Source organism: Salvelinus namaycush, chromosome 19 (assembly GCF_016432855.1).
Source record: "Salvelinus namaycush isolate Seneca chromosome 19, SaNama_1.0, whole genome shotgun sequence".
Classification (NCBI taxonomy): Eukaryota; Metazoa; Chordata; class Actinopteri; order Salmoniformes; family Salmonidae; genus Salvelinus; species Salvelinus namaycush.
In genome coordinates this window covers 45,230,964-45,246,635 of record NC_052325.1, presented here as the reverse complement: position 1 = coordinate 45,246,635, position 15,672 = coordinate 45,230,964, and the positions used below count along the sequence as shown (strand labels likewise).

The window sequence follows — 15,672 nt, the reverse complement described above, 5'->3', positions numbered from 1 at the left end:
TTTCACCAGTGAAACATTCATGCATCATCTCCATGCCAACCATTTGATCTCAATCAGTTTCATGGGGATATGCGTTTAGATCTTCTTGAGTTATACAGTGTTGTTTGGAAGTAGCTTACAGTGTTTGTATTTATTATGGATCCCCATTACTGGGGTCCAGCAAAATTAAGGCAGTTATACATTTTTTAAAACATTACAATACACTTACAACAGCTTTCACAAAATATTAAGTGTGTACCCTCAGGCCCCTACTCTACTACCAAATATCTACAACACAAAATCCAGGTGTACGTGTGTGTATAGTGCATATGTGTTTGTATGCATGTGTCAGTGCCTGTTTGTGTTGCATCACAGTCCCTGCTGTTCCATGAAGTGTATTTTTATGTTTTTTTAAATCTAATTTTACTGTTTGCATGAGTTGCTAGATGTGGAACAGAGCTCCATGTAGTCATGGCTCTATCTAGTACTGTGCGCCTCCAACAGTCTGTTCTGGTGGCATATGCATGTGGGTCCGAGCTGTGTGCTAGTAGTTCAAACAGACAGCTCGGTGCATTCAACATGTCAATACTTCTCACAAATACAAGTAGTGATGAAGTCAATCTCTCCTCCACTTTGAGCCAGGAGAGATTGACATGGATATTATTAATGTTAGCTCTCTGTGTACATCCAAGGGCCAGCCGTGCTGCACTGTTCTGAGCAAATTGCAATTTTCCTAAGTCCCTTTTTGTGGCACCTGACCACACTACTGAACAGTAGTCTCGGTGCGACAAAACTAGGGCCTGTAGGACCTGCCTTGTTGATAGTGCTGTTATGAAACCAGAGCAGCGCTTGATTATGGACAGACTTCTCCCCATCCTAGCTACTGTTCTATAAATATGTTTTGAACATTAGTTTACAATCCAGGGTTACTCCAAGCAGTTTATCTCCTCAACTTGCTCAATTACCACATTCATTACAATATTTAGCTGAGGTTTAGGGTTTAGTGAATGATTTGTTCCGAAAACAATGCTTTTAGTTTTATAAATATTTAGGACTAACTTATTCCTTGCCACCCATTCTGAAACTAACTGCAGCTCTTTGTTAAGTGTTGCAGTCATTTCAGTTGCTGTGGTAGCTGACGTGTATAGTGCTGAGTCATCCGCATACAAAGACACACTGGCTATACTCAAGGCCAGTGGCATGTTGTTAGTAAAGATTGAAAAAAGCAAGGGGCCTAGACATCTGCCCTGGGGAATTCCTGATTCTACCTCGATTTTGTTGGAGATGCTTCCAATAAAGAATATCCTCTGTGTTATGTTATACAGGTAACTCTATCCACAATTAGCAGGGGGTGTAAAGCCATAACACACACATTTTTACAGCAATAGACTATGATTGATAACATCAAGTCACACAGAAGTCTAATAAAACAGCCCCCACAATCTTATCATCAATTTCTCACAGCCAACCATCAGTCATTTGTGTAAGTGCCTTGCTTGTTGAATGTCCTTACCTATAAGCGTGCTGAAAGTCTTGTCAATTTGTTTACTGTAAAGTAGCATTGTATCTGGACAACAACAAAAAATCCAAAAGTGTATTTTTTTTTAATTTATTGAATATCCAAAACATACAATATACTTGCAGTGAAGCCACTCAACAACATCATACCAGTCATCCAACAGATTCCCATTCAGAGCGACACAGAAGCATCCAGGGTCAATGGACAGATCTACCACCAGGCCAAAAAACGTGAACCCGACCCTCCAAGATCCCCCCCAACATTCCCCTATAGGTGTCCCTCAACCATTCGAGACACCTCCCACAGCCACCCCCAAGAAAAAAAATACAATGAATTCCATTCCCCACCCCCAATGCACCATCAACCAAGAGAATGGACTAGAGAGAAAAAAGGAAAAGACAGAAGAAAACAGCAAACAATGCAAAAAAAATAAAAAATGTAAAACAAAGGACATCAAGGACAACTATAATCATAACAGCAATGCCAACTGTATATGTTTGTGTGCATGTCTGGCACTATTACATGCATGTGTGTGTGTGTGTGTTCTTGTATGTGTTTATTTGAATGAGAGTGTGTGTGTATATGCATGTGTACAAACACCTGCACGGCATCAGCCTCAGGCAAACTGGCATTAGTTGTAAAAACACTGCCCCTCCGTGTCATTCAAACTGACTTATGTTTTATTTAGACTTTTTTTAAAAATTATTATTATCTTTGACCATCATTCTCTCCGCCACACAGCAACTCCACTCCCACTTGTCTCCAATTCCACATCCCAAACCTCATCCCATCCATCTCTGCTGGCCACCCACTTCAGGTTTCTACGCAACACATATCGATGACTTTATGCCCCAAATATTCCACATTAGCGGGTACCCTTGTTTAACTCCTCTTGACACTGAGAAGTAGCCGTTTACTATTTTACACCTGGGGTTGCTATACATTATTTTTACCCATTTTACCGAAATTGAAAAAATCCAGGCATTTATAAATAAAATCCAGCCTTACTTTATCAAATGCGTTTTCAAAATACGCTATAAATACCATTCCTGGCTTCTTATGTTTCATCATGTTATATTATTTCTAGTCTTTGTCGTATATTATCTCCAATGTATTGTCCATGTAAAAAACCTGTCTGATCAGGATGAACAATACCTGGTAAAAACCCTTTTAATTCTAAGTGTTATGCATTTCGCTAGTCTTTTTGCATCACAACATTGAAGTGTAAGGGGCCTCCAGTTTTTTAGATGGTCTGGATCTTTATATTTGCCATCTGGGTCTTGTTTTAATAATAGAGAAATCAGACCTCCCTGCTGAGTACCTGACAGACTACCATTTCTACAGGAGTAGTTAAGACAATCTAACAATGGAGCTTTTAGTATATCAAAAAAATACTTGATATACTTCTACCGGTATGCCATCAAGCCCTGGGGTTTTTCCAGACTGAAAGGATTTAATAGCCTATTCCTCTATAATTTGACCTTCGCACTGATCTTTCTGTACATTTATTATTTATTTTATTATTATTTGGAAAGAATTCCTCACCACCATCGTCATTCAGTGGGAGAGGATGAGATGGAAAAGAGAACATCTGCCTAAAATAATTAGCTTCCGCTTAAAATATCATTCGGAGAATCATAGATGACTCCGTCTTCAGTAACGAGTTTCTGTTAGCGTTCCTGTGTTGGAGATTCAGGAAGAATTTGGTGCATTTCTCCATTCAGTTTGCTTTATTTTTGTAATAGATTACATTAGATCGTTCTTGAATAAGTTCAAGTTCTTTTTGTTTTCCCTCTAACCTATTTTGTATCTCTGTAGTGTCGTTTTTATTGCTATCTACCTGTACTATTAGTTAATATATTTCCCTTGTTAGTCTTGTCTCTTTAGCCAGAAACTCTTTTTTATTATTGATGAATATTGAATTGAATGACCTCTGAAGGTACTTTTAAAGGTATCCCAAACAATAAGGGGACTTGCTGAACCTATTTTTTTATACTGGAAAAATTCAGATATTTTTAACTAAGACAAAATAAATTAAGTTGTCCTCCAGTAAACTTTGATTAAATTTCCAATATCCCCGTCCACGTGGAAAATCTATAAGAGTTATGTGAATGCCAATTAGATGATGATCCGATCGCATTCGGTCTCCTATTAAAACTTTTTTAACCTTTGATGCAAGAAAGAGACAAGAAAGTAGTCAAGACGACTAGCTTGATTAAGTCTCATCCATGTATATCTCACTAGGTCAGTGTTTTTTTTAGTGTCCAAATATACACTATTTCTAATGTGTCCATAATTTTGTGAATTCCTTAAAGGGCACGGTGATGATAGTTTGTAGAGTTATTACCTTTACGGTCCATTGAGGTACTTAACACGGTGTTATAGTCTCCTACCATAATGATTAGATCATTTGTTGCCTGTAAGTTCAATAAATTGGTATAAATGTCTTAGAAGTATGGATCATCCTGATTTCGACCATATAGATTAATAAGCCAAATCACTTTTTCATCCACTTTCATATTCAAAAGGATCCATCTTCCTTGCGAATCAATCCTGATTATTTGCACATTCAGATCGAAATTTTTGTTAATATCATCACACCCTTTGAGTTCCTTTGTCCATGACAGAAAATTATTTCACCACCCCGTTCCTTTTTCCATGAACTTTATCTAAGGATGTAGAGTGACTTTCCTGTAAACAGTATATGTTATATTCCTTTTTTTTTTGCCATGTAAAGACTGATCTTTTTTTATAATCTGCTAAACCATTACAATTATAACTAGCTAGTTTACTCAGAGTTGGTAACAGGTTGATTGGTCGGCTATTTGAGCCAGTAAAGGGGGCTTTACTATTCTTAGGTAGGGGAATAACTTTTGCTTCCCTCCAGGCCTGGGGGCCCACACTTTCTAGTAGGCTTCAATTGAAGACATGGCAAATAGGAGTGCCAATATCAGCCGCTAGTATCCTCAGTAATTTTCCATTCAAGTTGTCAGACCCTGGTGGCTTGTCCTTGTTGATAGACAATTTTTTCACCACTTCCACACTTACTTTACAGAATTCAAAATTGCAATGCTTGTCTTTCATAATTTGGTCAGATATACTTGGATGTGTAGTGTCAGCGTTTGTTGCTGGCATGATATGCCTAAGTTTGCTAATATTGCCAATTATAAAAAATAATAAAAATAGTTTGCAATATCAACTTTTATTTAACCAGGGAAAAACACATTTAGACCTAGGTCTCATTTGCAAATGTGACCTGGGAACAAAACAGAAAATACAATTATACACAATTTAAAACAAAATTAAGTAAAATAGCAAATATTAAATACACAATAAACAAACAAAAATGTATCAATATAAAAATACCTTTCTCCTAAATTGACCCAGAGACAACTATTTTTTTTAAATAATGTCAGAGTTCAGTAGAACTTCCTTGGGTAGGGAAGGAGTGGAATTTCCACGCTTCAGCAGAGAGGTTTGATTTAGCCTTTTTAACTAAAGAAGTGCATTTATTTCTCAGCTGCCTGAAAAGCTGCCAGTCCAAAACAGCATCAGTTAGTATAGCTTTGGCCCAGGCATGATTTCATGTTCTAAATATATCTGAAAGTGCAGTAGAAAAACAATGTTTCAGTCTATAGCAGTTTTAAAGAAGCGTGTTTATCTGCCAGTGATATAAAAATAGATAAATGCTCAAGAGCTAGTTCAGTGTCAGGTATACACTTGATGGAGGAAAGTTCAGAAAAGATGAAGTCATGCATAAACGCTTGGGGAGAAAAGTTGTTAAAATGTATCTTCCTAATACAAATATCAGAACTATGCTGTCTCTAATGCAGGCTATGGGACAATGATCACACCAAAATGCATATACTTATGGGGGTTATTTGTGAAAATTACATCTAATAATGAGGATCTATCTAGATTTTTCACATTTAACCGAATGGGTTTTGTGATTAGCTGGGTTAGATTAAGATCAAGACAAATGTCCTGAAAGTTATCTGAGATAGGTGCCTTTAACCTGGACTGGCTGGCACCGAAGACCACCAGTTCAGATGATAGAAAAGGTTTGAAATGCTCAGCTATGATACTAAATCACATCAACTAAAGCAGCAGGAGGCCTACACACTCCAGCAACAAATACATGCATGTTTTCACTCATGGTCACATCTAAAACCAGGATTTCACATTTCTGGGGTATAGTGATATTAAAAGCACATGATGCTACAAAAGTAGATGTCACATACATCGCCACCCCTCCACCTTTTCTCTGCCTATTACATCTAAAAATGCTGTAATTAGCTATGTCAATGTCCTTATCCACAATCGAATCGTTTAACCAAGTCTCTGAAAACAAGAATGTCTGTGTTTGTGTCATGCATCCAGATATCGATAAAGTCCATATTTAACATCATACTTCGCACAATTAAATGTAACAAACCCAGCCCTTTGCAAGACGTAAAAACAGCAGGGGTGTCCATATTTACCCTAAATAGGTCGTTATAAACTTAATCATTAAGTCAGGAGATTTCAAAGGAATAGAAATTAGGTTATCAAAGCCCCGATGGGCCTGTGGCTGCATCTATTTGGTTGCGGTTTAAATCTCAATTAAATTAAGACAGGGGTAATGTAGATTTCCTTGACTAGTCTTTAACATCAGAAACAGTTTGATGTGTGATGATGGTTGGGATAACCTGGGTAGAATGAGGGTTATATCCGTCAGTTTCTCAGAGCAGCCTTAAAATGGCCTTGCAATGTATAAGCCCTGAGACAGTTTTGGTGAATTCCATCTTCTTTGCAGAATATTTTCTCCCTCCAAAAAGTGTAAAAGTTAACAATAAAGACAACATTGACAGAGTTACAATAACTCTTTTGCCAGTAATTACTATTTTTTTAAGCTGCCAGTTGAGAACTTGTGAGGCATCTGTTTCTCAAACTAGACACTAATGTACTTGTCCTCTTGATCAGTTGTGCACCGGGGCCGCCCACTCTTTCTATTCTGGTTAGAGCCATTTTGCGTTGTTCTGTGAAGGGAGTAGTACACAGAGTTGTACGAGATCTTCAGTTTCTTGGCAATTACTTGCATGGAATAGCTTTCATAAGAAAGGTCTTTGTTTCTTACCATATTGAGCCTGTAATCGAACCCACAATTGCTGATGCTCCAGATACTCTAGTATCTAGTCTAAAGAAGGGCAGTTTAATTGCTTCTTTTATCAGACCAACAGTTTTCAGCTGTGATAACTGCAAAAGGGTTTTCTAATGATCAATTAGCTTGTTAAAATGATTAACTTGAATTAGCTAACAACGTGCCATTGGAACACAGGAGTGATGGTTGTTGATAATGGGTCTCTGTACACCTAAAATGAACAATATCTACACTATGATAAATTTGGTGTTATTTAATGGACAAAATTGCGCTTTCTTTTTTTTTTAAGGACATTGCTAAGTGACCCCAAACTTTTGAACGGTAGTGTACATTATCAAGCATTTCACACGTTATCCAGATACTTACTGTTAGGTCTACAGCAGCTTCCCACCAGAATAGGCTTTAGGTGAGGTAGATAAACCTGCAGCCATATTACGTCAACATCATTACAAGAAAGTGGTTCTCAATATAAACAGCCACACCTCCACCTTTGACATTTCTGTACGTTCTGTTGATCTTATGACCATGTATTGCTACCACTGTATCAAAGGTACTATCCAAGTTACTTTCAGAGAGTGTCCGAAAATATCATCTGTTAAGCTACAGTGGTATACGTGTGATATTTTTTACACTTTTCTGGGATGCTTGAATGTTTTTCTTGCTTTACTGGAAAGCTTAGCAGAGGTAGAGATGCTTGGGTTATTTATGTTAGTGCAGGGTGATCTGCACACTGGACATCCTGCTTGGGCACACCACCCCAGTGCCCCAGTATAACTCAGCTTCATAGGCATATGACTACTGCATACAATAGCTGTAGGGTCAGCAGAGGCATTCAGGGCAGTAAGCGGGACATAAATGAGGTTACTTACATTGTGTCTTCCAACGCCACTGGGATAATGTGCATTTGCTGAAGCATTATGACAACTCAGCGACACAATGCTAGGGATTAGATGAGCTGGGCGTGGGTCATTGATAAGTCTTTGTCTCAACGCAGCCTTATAATGCCGAGAAAGGATCAAGGAACGCAAATGATTTGGGTGGATCCCAGTGTTTTGAATGAAGTACAGTGAGGGAATTTTAGAGCAGATGTTGCTCAACTGTAGCATACCTGTGTTTAGTTTACATAAAAGCAAATGGTTTGCCTCGTAGTGCGCCCTGTTGAGTTATGGCCACCTGAGACAAAAGCGATCATTTGCACAATCATCCTCATAAGAAATGAGGTGGTGTTTGTCTTACCGTAACGGTACACTACGCTATTATATTCAGTTCTGTTACAGATGTAGGATCTTCATTTGGAAACTGTTGTTTCTGAGAAATGTCCTGTGCTGCAGGAAATGCAGATGAGTGTCGTGATTTACATTATTTCACAGAAAACCTGCACTAACACATGGTTATATAAACAGTATTGCACTTTTCATTTTCATGTAACCAAATTCTGGCCAGCTAATAGCCTAACCACCGATCAAGCAACATTAGGAACTAAACGTTCAAATCCTGATGCTGCAGGACTATTTGGCTGCGATAATACTGGTCAAATTAACATCCTACATCTGTATATAGAATACTATAATTATGTGATCTTGCAGACATTGATCCAAATCTGATCTAACTTTACTAAACGAGCACCATTAACCAGAGTCGCCTGTTCTCTGAGCAGCCGAACACGTAAAGAGGCGTAAAGTAGAGAATCTCGCACGAGCACAAACTTCGGACCTTCAGCTGTTGGGAAAAGAGATCCAGAAGTTGGATCCGCAGGAACTCCATAGAAACAAACAGTGACTCTCAATAGATGTTATTTTGGGGGTAAAAATATATTCCTTCCTAACCCCCTAAAGGGATTCAGTAGGAGCAGAATCGTTATCAACTTAAGCATTTACTGCATACAGATCAGCAACCATGTATATTGGGTCAAATAGGGGGTGATCCAAATCTATGCAGTGATGAAATAGAATTCCAAGTTCCCTATAGTCTTTATTGTTTTCGTAATGTGGAATCAAAATTAAGATTAACACAAAAATTGAAGTTAAATTACCTGAGCGAAGCCCAACCATGATCTCTTCTCCATCCGATTCCTGAAGCATGATGTGGAATTATACACATGGCCCTGGAATACACACACACTGATCCAATGTTAGAGTGCAATCCCAAACGCACAGCCAAATGTTCCCTTTCCAGATGATTCGATATATGTACAGTGCATTCAAATACAAAGTATTTAGGCTCCTTTACTTTTTTCACGTTTTACGTTACATTCTTTTTTTCACCTTTATTTAACCAGGTAGGCCAGTTGAGAACAAGTTCTCATTTAGAACTGCGACCTGGCCAAGATAAAGCAAAGCAGTGCGACACAAACACATGGAATAAACAAGCGTACAGTCAATAATAAAATAGGGGGAAAAAGAGTCTATATACAGTGTGTGCAAATGGCGTGAGGTGGTAAGGCAATAAATAAGCCATAGTAGCGAAGTAACTACAATTTTAAAAATTAACACTGGAGTGATAGATGTGCAGATGATGATGTGCAAGTAGAAATACTTGTGTGTAAAAGAGCAGAAAAGTAAATAAAAACAATATGGGGATGAGGTAGGTAGATTGGATGGGCTATTTACAGATGGGCTGTGTACAGCTGCAGCGATCGGTTAGCTGCTCAGATAGCTGATGTTTAAAGGTAGTGAGGGAGATACAAGTCTCCAACTTCAGTAATTTTTGCAATTCGTTCCAGTCATTGGCAGCAGAGAACTGGAAGGAAAGGCAGCCAAAGTAGGTGTTGGCTTTGGGGATGACCAGCGTGTGCTACGGGTGGGTGTTGTTATCGTGACCAGTGAGCTGATATAAGGCGGAGCTTTACCTAGCAAAGACTTATGACCTGGAGCCAGTGGGTCTGGTGACGAATATGTAGCGAGAGCCAGCCGACTAGAGCATACAGGTCGCAGTGGTGGGTGGTATATGGGGCTTTGGTGACAAAACGGATGGCACTGTGATATAATTTTGTCTATCACAGTATTATTCTAAAATTGATTAAATCGTCGTCGTCGTCCCCCCCCCCCCATCAATCTACACACAATACCCCATATTGACAAAGCACAAACTATTTCAACGTTTAACTTTTTTTATAAAATAGTATTCAGAGCCTTCGCTCAGTAAATTATTGAAGCATCTCTGCCAGCGATTACAGCCTCGAGTCTTCTTGCGTATGACGCTACAAGCTTGGCACACCTGTATTTTGGGGAGCTTCTCCCATTCTTCTCTGCAGATCCTCTCAAGCTCAGTCAGGTTGGATGGGGACCGTCGCTGCATAGCTATTTTCAGGTCTCTTCAGAGATGTTCGATCGGGTTCGAGCTCTGGCTGGGTCACTCAAGGACATTCAGAGACTTGTCCCGAAGCCACTCCTGCGTTGTCATTAAGGATCTCTGTACTTTGCTCCATTCATCGTTCCCTCAATCATGACTAGTCTCCCAGTCCCTGCTGCTGAAAAACATCCCCACAGCATGATGCTGCCACCAACATGTTTCACCGTAAGGATGGTGCCAGGTTTCCTCCAGAAGTGACGCTTGGCATTCAGGCCAAAGAGTTCAATCTTGGTTTCATCAGACCAGAGAGTCTTGTTTGTCATGGTCTGAGAGTCCTTTAGGTGCCTTTTGGAAAACTCCAAGCGGGCTGTCATGTGCCTTTTACTGAGGAGTGGATTCCACCTGGCCACTTCAATGAAGGCCTGATTGGTAGAGTGCTGCAAAGATGGTTGTCATGGAAGGTTCTCCCATCTCCGAGCTCTGTCAGAGGGACCATCGGGTTCTGGGGCCAGCTCAAGAGCGGGTGGACCCCGTAAAAACACTACACTCATGGAAATGCTTATACTTTGAACATGAACAACTGCTCAATCGACAATAAATTGCAATTTACTTTTTTTGTATTACTTTCAACCCTTTTTCTCCCCAATTTCATGGTATCCAATTGGTAGTTACAGTCTTGGAACCCCTGACCGAATCACAGTGACAAGCAGGAACACCAGTAGCCAAAACAAACCGACTACACCAAAGTCTAGAACTGAACGGTAAAGGAGGTCACCAATGCCATATTTCTGCTCATTCATTAATGAGTAGCTTTAAGACCGCAGGACATTATTGATTAACATCCATACACATATACACATTTATACACACACAAATAATATATACACACACACACACAGTTGAAGTCGGAGGTTTACATACACTTACGTTGGAGTCATTAAAACTCATTTTTCAACCACTCCACAAATTTCTTGTTAACAAACTATAGTTTTGGAAAGTCGGTTAGGGCATCTACTTTGTGCATGACAAGTAATTTTTCCAACAATTGTTTACAGACAGATAATTTCACTGTATCACAATTCCAGTGGGTCAGAAGTTTACATACACTAAGTTGACTGTGCCTTTAAACAGCTTGGAAAATTCCAGAAAATTATGTCATGGCTTTAGAAGCTTCTGATAGGCTCATAGACATCATGTTAGTTAATTGGCGGTGTACCTGTGGATGTATTTCAAGGCCTACCTTCAAACGCAGTGCCTCTTTGCTTGACATCATGTGTATCTTGCTCATGGATTAGTTGTATTGACTGCTATATGAGTGTAATAAATCACACTTGAAAAAAGTACTCTCTCAAGTAGACACCCACACGTCATCCCACCCTACCTACCCTGACGGTGCCATTGTAGCCGGAGCCCACTTTGTAGAGGCCATCCTTGCAGAGCAGGTAGAGGAAAGAGCCGTCGGTCTGCAGCAGGCAGCGCTCATCCTCATTGACGGTCACCTCCTTCAGTACCCACTTGTTCATCAGTGCCGCCCGCTTGATGCCGTTGCCGAACCAATCTTGGATCTGGATCTTGCCCACCAGCACGGCCTGCACGCTCCTCTGCAGCGCGTTCAGAATGGTCGGCACCTGGGACGAAGGTGAGGGAAGAATAAAGATTAAGAATGAAGAATTAATGGAAATTAACTAGAAGAGAAAATGAAAGGACCGTTTTGGCTGGACCGTGTGGAGTGTTTTGTAGAAAGGTCTGGTTTGAAATCAGGGCTCCAGAGTGCGACCATTTTAGGGCTGTCCCCCCCAAAAAATGTACTCTTGGTAGATCAAGAGTTGTCTGTTCTTTCGATTGCTCTGCATTTTTAAGCGTGTATTTTCCCACATCCTATGTGTTTTAATCAATTCAACTAAACTCAGCAACAACAAAAAAGTTCCACAGACATGCGACTAACATAAATGGAATAATGTGTCCCTAAACAAATGGGAGGGTCAAAACCAAAAATAACAGTCAGCATCTGGTGTGGCCACCAGCTGCATTAAGTACTGCAGTGCTCCTCCTCATGGACTGCACCATATTTGCCAGTTCTTACTGTGAGATGTTACCCCACTCTTCCACCAAGGCCCCTGCAAGTTCCCGGACATTTCTGGGGGGAATGGCCCTAGCCCTCACATCCAACAGGTCCCAGACGTGCTCAGGTGATTGCGATCTGGGCTCTTTGCTGGTCATGGCAGAACACTGACATTCCTGTCTTGCAGGAAATCACACACAGAACGAGCAGTATGGCTGGTGGCATTGTCATTCTGTAGGGTCAAGTCAGGATGAGCCTGCAGGAAGGGTACCACATGAGGGAGGAGGTCTTCCCTGTAACGCACAGCGTTGAGATTGCCTGCAATGACAAGTTCAGTCCGATGATGCTGTGACACACCGCCCCAGACCATGACGGACCTTCCACCTCCAAATCGATCCCACTACAGAGTACAGGCCTCGGTGTAACGCTCATTCCTTCGACGATAAACGCGAATCTGACCATCACCCCCGGTGAGACAAAGACGCGACTCATCAGTGAAGAGCACTTTTTGCCAGTCCTGTCTGGTCCAGCGACGGTGGGTTTGTGCCCATAGGGGGTGATGTCTGGTGAGGACCTGCCTTTACAACAGGCCTACAAGCCCTCAGTCCAGCCTCTCTCAGCTTATTGCGGACAGTCTGAGCACTGATAGAGGGATTGTGCATTCCTGCTGTAACTCGGGCAGTTGTTGCCATCCTGTACCTGTCCCACAGGTGTGATGTTCAGATGTACCGATCCTGTGCAGGTGTTACATGTGGTCTGCCACTGCAAAGACAGTCAGCTGTCAGTCCTGTCTCCCTGTAGCGCTGTCTTAGGCATCTCACAGTACGGCATTGCAATTTATTGCCCTGGCCACATCTGCAGTCCTCATGCCTCCTTGCAGCATGCCTAAGGCACGTTACATTCACGCAGGTAATCAGGGACCCTGGGCATCTTTCTTTTGGTGTTTTTCAGAGCCAGTAGAAAGGCCTCCTTAGTGTCCTAAGATTTCATAACTATGAACTTTATTGCCTATGTTTGGTGAGGACCTGCCTTATAACAGGCCTACAAGCCCTCAGTTCAGCCTTTCTCAGCCTATTGCGGACAGTCTGAGCACTGATGGAGGGATTGTGCGTTTCTGGTGTAACTGGGGCAGTTGTTGTTGCCATCCTGTACCTGTCCTGCAGGTGTGATGTTCGGATGTACCGATCCTGTGCAGGTGTTGTTACACGTGGTCTGCCACTGTGAGGATGATCAACTGTCCATCCTGTCTCCTCCCTGTCTTAGGCGTCTCACAGTACGGACATTGCAACATCTGCAGTCCTCATGCCTCCGTGCAGCATGCCTAAGGCACATTCACGCAGATGAGCAGGGACCCTGGGCATCTTTCTTTTGGTGTTTTTCAGAGTCAGTAGAAAGGCCTCTTTAGTGTCCTAAGTTTTCATAAGTGACCTTAATTTCCTACCGTCTAAGCTGTTAGCGTCTTAACGACCGTTCCACAGGTGCATGTTCATTAATTGTTTATGGTTCATTGAACAAGCATGGGAAACCATCTTTAAACCCTTTACAATGAAGATCTGAAGTTACTTGGATTTTTACAAATTATCTTTGAAAGACATGGTCCTGAATAAGTTTACTTTTTTTTGCTGAGTTTATAATCACTGAGCTTGTCTAATGCTTTAAGCACACGGTTTGATTAAATAATTAAGACACACAAATGACTAGAGGGACTCCGACCAGAAATTAAGTTGATTGTGCAGGGCCAGACTTGCACTTTGTGCGCTGTGTAAAAATAAATAAGACAGCGAGTGACTGACTAGCACCCGTTGTCACTCTCTCCTCCCTGCTGCAGCAACCACCACAGATCAAAGTGTTTATTCCTCTGTCCGTGTTACTGAAGCTACAACATAATTACAGCCATTTAACTTATTTTTCCCCCCTTATTTTACCAGGTAAGTTGACTGTGGACACATTCTCATTTACAGCAACGACCTGGGGAATAGTTACATGGGAGAGGAGGGTAGATGAACGATCCAATTTTAAGCTGGGGATGATTAGGTGACCGTGATGGTATGAGGGACATATTTTGTAATTTAGCCAGGACACCGGGGTTAACACCTCTACTCTTACGATAAGTGCCATGGGATCTTTAGTTACCACAGAGAGTTCGGACACCCGTTTAACGTCCCATCGGAAAGACGGCACCCTACACAAGGCAATGTCCCCAATCACTGCCCTGGGGCATTGGGATATATATATATATATCTTTTTTTTTTAATTGACCAGAGGAAAGGGTGCCTCCTACTGGCCCTACAACACCACTTCCCACAGCATCTGATCTCCCATCCAGGGACTGACCAGGACCAACCAAGCTTAGCTTCAGAGGCAAGCCAGCAGGTGGATGCAGGGTGGTACGAAGCTGACTGAAAAGTTCTGTAACCAAAATCCTTAATTTGTTTAGGAAAAACATTCCATATTCCTTTTAACCCTTGATCTCTTTAAATGTACAGTGGTTTTTCCTTTAAAGGTTGTGTCATACTGCAGCACAACTTGCGGCGTAATTGTATGGCATGTTAGCGTGGTTGGCGTCATTTTACAGTCAGCAATTGTTGCCATTAATGCTAGTTTGAACACCAGAGGACATCTTTGAGAAGTTATTGAAGTGACACGGAGCTGTAGGCCTAAGAGTCCTGTTTACTGTAGCTGTTTTAGCTTAACTTATTGGCATAAAGAACTACTACAATATACAGTAAGTATATCAATCAATGATTCATCTGTGCATGTCATCACACAGCATACAAATCATCCATGTCTTTAAATACAGTCAAGCATTTGTTAAAAAACGAAATAAAGGAAGCATTTAATTAAACAATGAATAAACCGCAACATCTCGGCTACAGCGATTGAATTCACAAATGCAGTTGACTGTTTTAAATATTGGCTGTACTAGAGACTAAAACTTTTGGTATTAATGTTCGTTAATATTATGGTGTTTCTATTCCAATAAAAACAAAAATGCATTTTACAGTAGCCTATGTAGGCCTCAGGGCTCTCTGTGTATTTTTAAGGGCCAGCCATGCTGCCCTGTTCGGAGCCAATAGCTATTTCCCAAGTCCCTTTTGTGGCACCTGACCACACTACTGAACAGTAGTCTAGGTGCAACAAAACTAGGGCCTATAGGACCTGCCTTGCTGATAGTGTTGTTAATAAGGCAGAGCAGCGCTTTATTATGGATAGACTTCTCCCCATCGTAGCTACTGTTGTATCAATATGTTTTGACCATGACATTGACCTCAACTTGCTAAATTTCCACATTATTCATTATAAGATGTCGTTGAGGTTTAGGGTTTAGTGAATGAATGGTCCCAAATACAATGCTTTAGTTTTGGTGACCGTGATAAATATTAAATAATATATATATTTTTAACCCCTTTTTCGTTGTATCCAATTGGTAGTTACACTCTTGTCCCACCTCTGAAACTCCCGTACGGACTCGTGAGAGGCGAAGGTCAAGAGCAGTGCGTCCTCAGAAACACAACCCAGCCAAGCCACACTGCTTCTTGACGCAATGCCCACTTAACCCGGAAGCCAGGCGCACCAATGTGTTGGAGGAAACACAGTACACCTGGCGACCGTGTCAGTGGTTTGGGCTTAGTGGGGCTATCGTTTGTTTTCAACAGGACAATGACACAACACACCTCCAGG

General features: G+C 41.1%; 1 protein-coding gene across 1 annotated transcript in view; it reads right to left on the bottom strand.

Moving 5' to 3' along the window:
* Positions 1 to 15,672, bottom strand: part of LOC120064038 (E3 ubiquitin-protein ligase MYCBP2-like) — a 107,177-nt gene that overhangs the window by 61,003 nt on the left and 30,502 nt on the right. The window contains exon 6 of the mRNA XM_039014348.1: positions 11,315 to 11,557. Within this exon, the coding sequence (XP_038870276.1) occupies positions 11,315 to 11,557 (243 nt within the window). The remainder of the gene's footprint in view (positions 1 to 11,314; positions 11,558 to 15,672) is intronic.